Source organism: Delphinus delphis, chromosome 1 (assembly GCF_949987515.2).
Source record: "Delphinus delphis chromosome 1, mDelDel1.2, whole genome shotgun sequence".
In the NCBI taxonomy this organism is placed as follows: domain Eukaryota; kingdom Metazoa; phylum Chordata; class Mammalia; order Artiodactyla; family Delphinidae; genus Delphinus; species Delphinus delphis.
The window spans coordinates 110479820-110490262 of NC_082683.1; the positions used below are offsets into that span (position 1 = coordinate 110479820).

General features: G+C 42.4%; 1 protein-coding gene and 1 non-coding gene across 2 annotated transcripts; one reads left to right on the top strand and one right to left on the bottom strand.

The window, feature by feature from the left end:
• Positions 1-35: 35 nt before the first annotated feature.
• On the bottom strand, positions 36-6740 carry ILF2 (interleukin enhancer binding factor 2). The gene is made up of 14 exons (XM_060030187.1): positions 6650-6740; positions 5871-5930; positions 5609-5651; positions 5063-5167; positions 4615-4692; positions 4177-4279; positions 3536-3601; positions 2952-3068; positions 2384-2462; positions 1719-1806; positions 1221-1282; positions 1029-1143; positions 718-808; positions 36-568 (listed from the first exon to the last, which is right to left on the bottom strand). Exons 1-14 carry the CDS (start codon positions 6652-6654, stop codon positions 408-410), a joined length of 1173 nt encoding a protein of 390 aa, XP_059886170.1. The 5' UTR covers positions 6655-6740; the 3' UTR covers positions 36-407.
• Positions 6741-6983: 243 nt separating this feature from the next.
• TRNAM-CAU (transfer RNA methionine (anticodon CAU)) lies at positions 6984-7055 on the top strand. The gene has a single exon. It is a non-coding gene; the product is annotated as a tRNA-Met (tRNA).
• Positions 7056-10443: the final 3388 nt, after the last annotated feature.

Below are 10443 nucleotides of genomic sequence, written 5' to 3' on the forward strand. Positions count from 1 at the left end.
GCTTGCCAGATACCAAGGAAAAACAAGACCAAGAGCCCTACTAGGAAGTACTTTAATCTTTTTTCTTAGTAAAAAAAAAAATTGCAAACACTTACAGTTCACAACATTTCAACAACAAAGTACTGGTTGAGAGAGGTTTCCAGAAGCTCGGGATTCTAGAGTATTAGGGATAAAAGTTGGTACCCTGCTTCACTATAGATGGATGGCATAGGTCATAAATGGGAGACTTCTGGCTACTAAGCCAGTTTCAGAATGCAGTGGAATGACAATTCCTTCTATAGTGTCCTCTGAATCTTCCTTCCTGTCTCCCCTATCCCTCAGAAATGCCACCACATAAAGCCCAGCAGCAGTTAGCTTAGGCTCCAGTCTTCTCCTTGGGTAAGAAAGGGGGTGAAGAGACAGGGAGGTCATTCCTGAGTCTCCATGCTTTCCTCTTCCTCTCCTTGAGGTGGCTCTTCTGTATTCTCCTCCTCTTCCTCTCCTTCCTTCTTCTCTGGTGGCTTCTCATAAGCCTTTTCTGAAGGTGTCACTATCACTCCATCCCAGGTAGATATTTCAGAAGCAAGATCTAGAAGAGAGAAAAGGTGACTTCAGACAAGTAGCCCAACATACAAGTCGTGACCCACACAGTGGAAACAGTAAGACATGAGTAGTGTAGAGTTTCTTTGTAGATCACAGAGTACCGTAAAGAACCCCTGTCCCACAGTGGTCACTCACAGCTGGCATCACCCTCCTGGCCAAGGATCTTCCTAAAGCCACCATGTGAGAGGATTCGGACCAGAGTCTGAGCTGTGTAGCAGACCATATCCTGAGGCAGAGCACAGTAAGGGTAAATTAGCAATGAAAATCAAAATACCTTATTTGACTAACATTCTCATGAAAAGTTAGATAAAAACAACTTCTAATTTCAAGACCAAAGTCTGTGAGAACCCCCAAATCCCTGACCACTAAAAACCACATTCCCTTTGCCTTCTGACCAGATATTCAAGAGTGGGGCACAACAGACCATTTCAGAGCTGTCCCAATACCTGCTGTTCCAGAGTCATGACTGTGTGTACTCTGAAGTTGCCACTCTCACAGGGGTCAGTGATACCCACTGACCCTGGCAGGAAGAGTCCTGCAGCCAGAATCTGCAAGCATCGTCTGAAACATGGAGAGGTATCAGAAGAACACACAAGACAGCTTACATCCAGCCCCAAACCCAAAGCAGCATGCTATACCTGTAGGCCACATTTAGGGCCAAAGGCTGTCTGGTGGGGTTGTTCATCACAGCATAGTGCCCCTAGAAGAAAGTGAATCTGGTAGGTGTGCCATAAAGTGGCAATTCTATCTTCAAACAAAACTTTAAACCATCAAGAAGAAAACTGGTTAATGTCTAGCTAAAATTTTAACGCTGAGAAGCAGTTCTGAAATGACTGCTCGTTCAGTAATTTCTCTCCATTACCACATTAATGAAATGACAGCAGTAATGAGAAAAACAAAGGTGCAGTAATAACTACTCATTTAACTGAATACTCCAAAAGCCCAAAGAAATAATAAACATTGAATCTTTATTGGATTACTTGTCCACTAATGAGATTTCTTTGTTTTTCTTTCCCCTTTCCGCCCCTCCCCCCATTTCTTTTTAATCTGTACCAAATTTCATATTCTGGTAGGTTTCAGAGGAACTACTGTAACATAGGGAGGATCAGGAATTCCAATTGCCCTTCATTACTTACAAGTAGGTCAAGTATCCAGGGAGTGAGGGGCTCAAAGCCAGGGAAACGAATCCTCAGGTCCTTCAGCAGCCTGATGAGCACTTTAACTCTGAAGGTAAGAGGAACCAGGATTAAAAGTAATAACGGATCATGAAACAAACTAGTGAATATAACAAAAAGGAAACAAACTCACAGATATAGAGAACAAACTAGTGGTTACCAGTGGGGAGAGGGAAGAGGGGAGGGGCAAAATAGGAATAGGGGATTAAGAGGTACAAACTACTATGTATAAAATAAGCTACAAGGATATACTGTACAACATGGGGGATACAGCCAATATTTTATAATAACTATAGATGGAGTATAACCTTTAAAAATTGTGAATTACTATGTCATATACCTGTAACATAATACTGTACATCAACTATAACTAAAAAAAAAATAAAGTAATAAGATTTTTTACTTCCACACCTAAGGTACAGAGATGAAGCTATTTCCAGAACTATACATTCCCTTCCCTCAACCTAAGTTTGCTTACTTGAGGTAAAAATCAAAATCCAGACAGAAGATCACAGCCAAAAATGTTCTGTGAGAGGAAGTATTGGGGTGGGGGGGTGGGGTATCCTGCTGTTCAATGTAGTTAGAAGGATTAGGATATATCTTCACTCAAACAGGGAGGGACTCACGTAGACTGAGAAGCATTTTCCTCAAACCAGCGGGCATGTCGGATGGCTGCTAAGGCACTCTGCAACACCTTGATATCCACTAGAAGACAAGCATGACATCCACCAAGATGAAACATTCCCATTACTGAGCAAGCAATTCAATCCCACTGCCATAGTCCAAGAATGTGAAAGGAGGACAGGATAACAGAGTAATTCCTTAAACCACCCGCCGTGTTCCCCAGATCAGCAAGTCACCTGTCCAAAAATCACTATTCCTCCCCCAAACCAAACCTGGAAGCATGAAAGAGCCCCAATTTTCTCTGAAAGCCTACCCCCTCCATAAATATTTCCTCAGTCCTTTTTCTTAAATCGTCAAACTGCTTTCTTGGCCATGCTGGCTTTGACAATTTCACTAGCAAGCTGGTAAAAACTGTTTCCAAATTACAGAGGAAGACAGCAAAGTTTGGGGGTAAACATAGTTTGTTGCTATTCCATATGTGACCTTTTGGGACCTAAGTAAACTCAACAACACTTTATACCATGTTTTGAATTTCCCCAAATTTAACAGCAACAGAATAAAAAGACTAACAGTGGAGTTCTGGGTCCAGTTTTCGGAGATTGGGTGGCACTGTTGTAATGAGAATCTTCACTGTAGCATCAGAAGAACTGATTTCAAAGCCAGTTTCATTGGTCAGCATGGTCAAAACTGCAAAAAGAAAAATCAAAAGCTGAAACTCATATTTCCATTAGATGACCAAAGGTAAATCCAGGATGAGGGTGGGGGAACAGATAGGGTTTTTAAAGTTTATTTACTTATTTATCTTTCTGGCCGCACTGTGCGGCATGTGGGATCTTAATTCCCCGACCAAGGATGGAACCCATGCCCCCTGCATTGGGAGCTGGGTATCTTAACCACTAGACCACCAGGGAAGTCCCCTAGATCGATTTTTAAAAACACCAACAGTCCAGAATCAGAACTGAGAATACAGAGTTTAAAAGTAACGGACATCAACTGGATTTTGAACGCTGGCGAACTCTGCCCAAAACTTCCCCAACCTAAAACTCTGCATTCGCTCTTCCTTCTAGCCTGACCTGACTTTGTTAAAATGACATTATAATCATAGAACTGGCTCCTGTGACCACTAAATTACATGTTCAGCAACAAACTCAAACCTTCAGAAGGATCCTGTGCCCTTAGGCTCTCCACGACCTTGTTCCCTAGTGCAGCAACGGCTTCCACTAGATTGAAACAACAAGAGATAATGAAGATTACAATTATTTATGTAGATTTTTCTATACATCTCTGCACTCTGATTTCTGCTGGAGCAAGGACAAGCAGCTGAACGAAACTTTTACAAGGGGAAGCTAACACCTGGACAGAGAAATTGGAAGGCTCAGGGAACAGGACACCTCCTCCTATATACACACACCTTTTTCCACAGCAGGGTTTCTTGTCAGTGGGACTAATGCCATATTGGCCTGGATAATTCTTTGTTTGGGGTTGGGAGGTAGCATCTGTCTTGTGTACTGCAGAATGCTTAGCAGCAACCCTGGCCTCTACCCAAAAACATTAGCCCCAAAACATCTCCAGACAATGCCAAATATCCCCTGGGGAGCAAAATCACCCCCAGTTGAGAAACACTGCCTTATAGTAACTGGCCATATTCTTTCAGATACAACACACATTAAAAAACTAAATTTCCCATTTGTCTTCCAAACAGCCTTTCTCACAAGAAATTTGGGCTTTAAAGATCCCTATGCCTCAAATCCAACTGCTGTGTTCTGCTCCTAAGGCCAGAGAGAGGTACACTCACATGTTGGCAAAATCTTTAGGATCACCACCAGGTCAGCCACATTGTGTCCTGTAGTCATCGTTCCCTTTTTATACGATCCGACTTGTCGGACTTCTTCAATTTGCTGTTGGAAAAGGGATTTCAAGAAGAAAACTCAGAAGTGAGAAGACTGCCTAGTTCCCCTCAGAACTCAGTTACAACACAGCTTATTACCCGGATTTGGAAGTAGCAGAGTTCAAATCATATCCCCAAATAAGCACATGAAAAGCCTGGTTCATCATGGTTAGCTGACAGTAACCATCTAAGTCTGGTTCCCAAGATCAGCACTACAAAGGAATTCCACTGTACTTTTCTATTTTAAGAGTGGCTTTGAATAGGCATCTGCAGAAATAAGAGACAGGAGCCAAGGAAACTTCCACAAGGCTCCCCTTTCCTAGGACTAAATCATCAAAAACTCACCACTTCAAATGTCCCTGGAGCCACAATCAAATTGTCAATCACATTGTTAATTTTTGTCACCAGAGAAAGGATAGAGGCCTGAAAGACAGCAGGAAACAAAAATACCCTCAGGTGAAACACTGTAAGCAACTTCTCACCAAGCTTGAATATTTTCCCTTAATCCCTTCAACAGGAGATGAAGCAATGCCTGCACGGGCTCTGAGAATATCCTGACCCTTCCAGCCTTGAATACTTTTTGATCCCAAAGATAGATTCCCCAGTAAAAATATGAATGCACATGTAATTTGTTTATATATTCACCTGGCGCTCTCCCTCTACCCACAAAGAGAAATAAGGAGAACGATTAAACTTTCTGTGGAGTTTAGGCTCTGATAACAGTAACCTCACCAGTACTTATTTACTTCTTTAGCTTTCTTTGAGGAACCTCAGGAAGGAAGCCAAAATATACCTGTTCAGCAGAGTTAGGAGCAAGGTCCTGATTCCTCTTCAGCAAGGCCTCACTGAAGGAAGTTTCATCAGGCGCTGGCTTGACCCGGGGAAAGGCCATTTCACACTAAACCAGAAATAAACAACTACATACTACTTACCAAAAATAATATACAATAGAGATTTTCTTTCTGTTGCCACAACACAAAAAAATTGAAAACAGAAAATTCTACAGCACTTATTTTTACTCCTTAAGATGTTCAAACAAGGACAGAAGCTGGAGGGAATATCCATAATTTAAGCTCCTACTACTGTTACACTAACAGATAAGCCAGAGATACCATTAACTGTTCAGAACAAAGATTATAACCATGTTACTGCCCACTGTGGCCGAGGGACTGTCTTCCCCTTCCAGCTTACACTGTTTACGTATGTAAAGCGACACTCGGCTGACTCAAACCCACCCCCAACTCCACTCACTAATCCCTTTCTCTGCAACTACCACCGGACTTCATTAATAGGGAGACGCTGGGCTCAACCACAGTTGAACAATGGCCAAGGTACTCACCAAATAGAAATCAAATGGGATATGTGGCACAAAGGGCCTGAACCTAAAATACGAAAAACAATCCAAATTACTCACCACAGAAATCAAACCGATTGCGCATAATGGGGCCAAACTCATTTACCAGGAGAGCATGCAAAGAATGCTTCTGCAAACCCACAGCTGGATCTCACAAAGGCAGGTAAGATTAGTCCACTCCAAACTCCTATTTAGATGACTGAAATGGAAACTAACAGCTGCAGAGATGCTAAAAACTGGCACTCACCCTCCTCCGGGGCCTCCTCTGGAACCAAAGCGCCCGCCGCGACCGCGGCCTCTGTCACCCCTAGAAATGCATGAATAGATTTTAACTTTGTTTTGACCTCGTTGAAGCAGTCTCCACCATACCGGCCACATGATTTCGAGTTAGCCTACCTCCATCGCTCTGCACTTCCCTTTGGAAGCCAAGCGATCCCATTCCCACTTACACTTCTCCCCCCCAATTCCAAGTGCCCAGCCTCATCCCCCATGACCTCCGCCTTCTGGATAAATTAATCACATCAAACCTCACATTGAATGCTGACGGGGCTCAGTGAGCCCTACAAGAAATGCCCCATAATTGCTGGGACACTCCAACCCTAAGACTTCAGAGACTAACGTGACTGCTCATTTATTCGTTCACGTGGTAAAAGCACCAGGCATATCCTATATGTCAAGCACTTGGCACTGAGGATGCATGAGGCACGTTCCAGCCTTCTCAGTCTAGATCGGGGGGGTGGGGAGTGCCCCTCCTGGGACCTGAGGACACCCCCTCATCTGAACACCCTAGAGACCGAAGTGTCGAACCTGCCTACCCACTCCTGGGCCCCACCCCCATCCCCGGCCCGAGTTTCCCCGCCTCCTCGGGCCCCGACCTCCCCCACTCTCCCAGCCCAGGAGCTCTCAGGTTTCCGTGCAGCCCCTAGATACACGGCCCTTTCAAGTTCTCCGACTTCTTTCAGCCCAACTTCCCACAGTTTTCGGTCGAATACCCGAAACCTCTCTAGAGCACCCCACAGCCCTTACCTCATGGCGTCCTAGAGTCCGAACAATGGAGGCCACACCAACCGCCCCTTTCCTCCGAGGAGCAGACAACTGGAGAGGCGGCCTGCCGGCGTGTCCCAACAAACTCCGGCTTGATTGGCTCCCGCCGTACTCCGCCGCTTGTGCCTATTGGTTTACTTTGGCAAACCGGCTTATGAACCAATGAAAAGCGCCTACTGTGTCAGGAACTAGCCAATAAGAACGGATTTGACAGTAACGACTTTTGCAGACACTAGGGGGTGCTGTGTAAATAAATCAGGATGGGTAGCATTCAGAGAACTTTCTGTACAGTTCATGGAAAAGTATTTTTCGAAGCAGCAGAGTGGCGCAGCGGAAGCGTGCTGGGCCCATAACCCAGAGGTCGATGGATCGAAACCATCCTCTGCTATCGGTGTGCTTCTTTGTTTTTCCTTCCTAGCAGTTTTAATTTTACATTTCTTCAATAAATGTAACAGCCATACTCCTACTTTTTCCTCTCTCAAAAATGCAGGCTTTAGAAGCTGTTTTTGCCAACAGCAAGCGAAATGGAACAGGAAGGGACTTTATGTGACTGTGAACACTACACGTTTGGATGTGGTTCACAGAGGCTAGAAACTTTAGGCAGGAGAAGCGGCTTTGAGTATGTATATTGATTGAATCGGAGGGGGAAAATACTGATGGTGAGGGACTAGCAGGGAAACTGAGACAGCCTTTGCAAAGAGAGCTCAGAAAAAGAGCGCAAGGGAAGTGACAGGAGAGAAGGACCAGACCCCCTGCCATTTGCCCAGTTTCCCCTCATTTCTCTTTTCCTCACTCTACAACCTCTCTGGCGGATTTCACCCTTATACGAAGTTTCACAGCCACAGATATGGATATACTATGGTTGCATTTACATCAAGCATATTACTATGTGCTTTTCGTCCTTCTATAATCCTGCTTCTCCCCCTTCTTGCCTTGTTTTGCATTGATTACTATTTATTATTCCTTCCCTGCCTCTGTCAATTGGGAGTTACACACTCTTTTTCTACTCTTTTAGTGGTTACCCTAAAAATTACAACGTGCCTCCTTGAACTGGCAAGGTCTAATTTTATGTAATACTTTTACCCTCCTCGTGAAAAATGAAGGAATACTTTAATTCCATTTGCCACCGTCACTCCCTCCAGAACTATATATATTGTTGTGTAACTTTTTAAAGTACTATATTGATACTGATATACTAATTGTAGTATTATTTACTACAGCAAAATGCACAGATCTTAAGTCCACAGATCGATTAATTTTGAGTAATGTATTCTGCCCATCACACAGATTAACATAAAGAACATTTTTATCACCTCAAAAAATTCACTCATACCCCTTTGCCCTTCCCTTAGAGACAATCACTATTCCAATTTCTATTATCATAGATTAGTTTCGTCTATTCTTCCCATAAATGGACTCACACCCTATGTACTCTTTTTTGTCTAGCTTCTTTTGCTTGACACATTTCAAGATTCTTCCATGTTTTTGCATTTATCAGCAATTTGTTCCTTTTTATTTCGGAGTAGCATGGCATTGCATAAATATTTCACAGTTTGTTTACCCACTCTCCTGTTGATGAATTCAGGACCTCCAACTGGCTGAGACACAGGCGAGCACATCTGGGCTCTTTCCACTTTGGAGCCATTATGTATAAAGCAGCTATGACCATTTTTGTACAACGTTCTTGCGGTGAGATGCAATTGTTCCTCTTGGGTAAGTGTAGGTGTATATGTTTACAGAATTTAAATTCCGTGTATATGTTCAATCCCACAAGACATTAATGCTTATTAATTAAAGCAGTGGTCGTTGAGATTTGCCATTTTTAATGCTCTTTATTCCTTCCTGTATCCCCAACACTCATCTGGAGTAATATTCCTTCCACTTGAGAATTAGTGCCCTTCTGCTGGTGGCTAACTTTCTTGGTTTTGGTTTTTCTGAATACATCTTTATTTCACCTTTGTTTTTGAAGGACATTTTCTCTAGATATGTAATTCTAAATTGGAAGTCATTTTCTTTCAGCACATTTATAATATTATTTTACTATTTTATGGCTTCCATTTTTGCTGTGAAAAAAATGTTGTTAATCAAATGGTTGCTCCTCCGAAGGCAACCAATCCTCTTTTTTCTGCCTATTTTTAAGATTTTATATTTGGTTTAATTTCCTGCAGCTTCACTCTGATGGCTCCAGGTATGGATTTCTTTTTTTTCTAATCTTGAGATCTGCTGAACTTCTTGAATCTGTGGCTTGATGTATTTCATTTATTTTTTTAAGTTTCTCAGCCATTATCTCTTTAAATATTGCTTCTACCCTATTATTTCCCCCCCTCCTAAGCTCCAAATAAAGGTGTGTCAGACTTTCTCATGGTATCCTTTATATCTCCAACCCCCTCTTTTATATTTTTCATTCCTTTGTATCCATGCTTCATTCTGAGTGGTTTCTTCTGTCCTTTCTTCCAATTCATTACTTACTCCTCAGTTGAGTCCAACTTGCTCTTAAACTCATGAATTGGTTCTTAATTTTGGCTTTTGACTATTTCAGGTCTGGATTTTCTGTTTACTTCTGGTTTATCCTACTCCTAGGTTTCCCCTAGGAGTGCAGCCTTTCAGGATCCTAACCCTAAATAGGAAGGTGGTTTACCTAAGTAATTACCTCTGGGGACATTTGGACTCCAAATTTTGTCTCACTTGCCCCACACAGCCTATTTTCTGCCACCAATTTTGGATCAGCGAATGACTCTAGGGTAAAAGCTCTCCTATTGCTGGTCTGCTTTCCTGTCCTTTCATGCTCTCACTGTCTTTTAGTTCGTTTATTTTAAAAAGCATTTCATCTAACATTTTTAGTTGTCTGCAGCTCAGCTTGAGGATTGGACAAATTATTTAAGTCACCATTGTTGAAAGAGAAGCTCAATTACTAAGTTGGATTTCTAGTCTAGTTCTCCTGAGCTCCAGTTCCACTAATCCAATGGCCTATTGGACACCTCCACTTGGATATCTACAGGCACTTCAAAAGCAATAAACTAAAATGGTTATCTTCGCCCCGAAACCTTTCAGCTTCTTTTAGCTTCTCAACTAATGAGTCAATGTCACCTAGATTTCAGTTATTTGTATGTTCTTCCTGAATTCCAGTTGATTCTACTTAAAAAGCATCTCCCTATAGTGAACAAGACCGTATTATACATTTAAAAATTTGTTAAGAGGGTAGATCTCATGCTAGGTGTTCTTAACACACACTCACGTGCACACACACACACACACACACACACACAAAAGGACACAAGGAAATGTTTGGAGGTGATGGAAATGTTTATTACCTTGGTGTTGTGGTGATGTGTTTCATGGGCATGTGCATATGTCCAAACTCATCAAATTGTATACATTAAATATGTACAGCTTATGGTATAACAATCATACCTCAATAAAACTTAAAAAATTTTTTTCCAACCTCCTATCTACCTCTATAGCCTCTGGAGCCCTCGTTATAGAACACAGACATTATGCCTGTCCCACAAAAGCTTGCATGATCTGCCCTCTGCTGCCTTTTCTTGCCTCTCCTCCTCAGTCATTCTTACACCCATAAACCTTACATCCTAGATAGATCAGGGTTGAAAACATGCACTGCTAATGAAGCCAGTAACGCAAATGAGTGAACAGGGTGAATAGGAACCGTGATGAGCTAGACTCACTTCAAAGAAGGAATGGATACTTGGTTCCAGATTATTGTTCATGGAGAGATGCAGGACCTAGATTACCAGCTCTCCAATATTTCAAGACAAGTC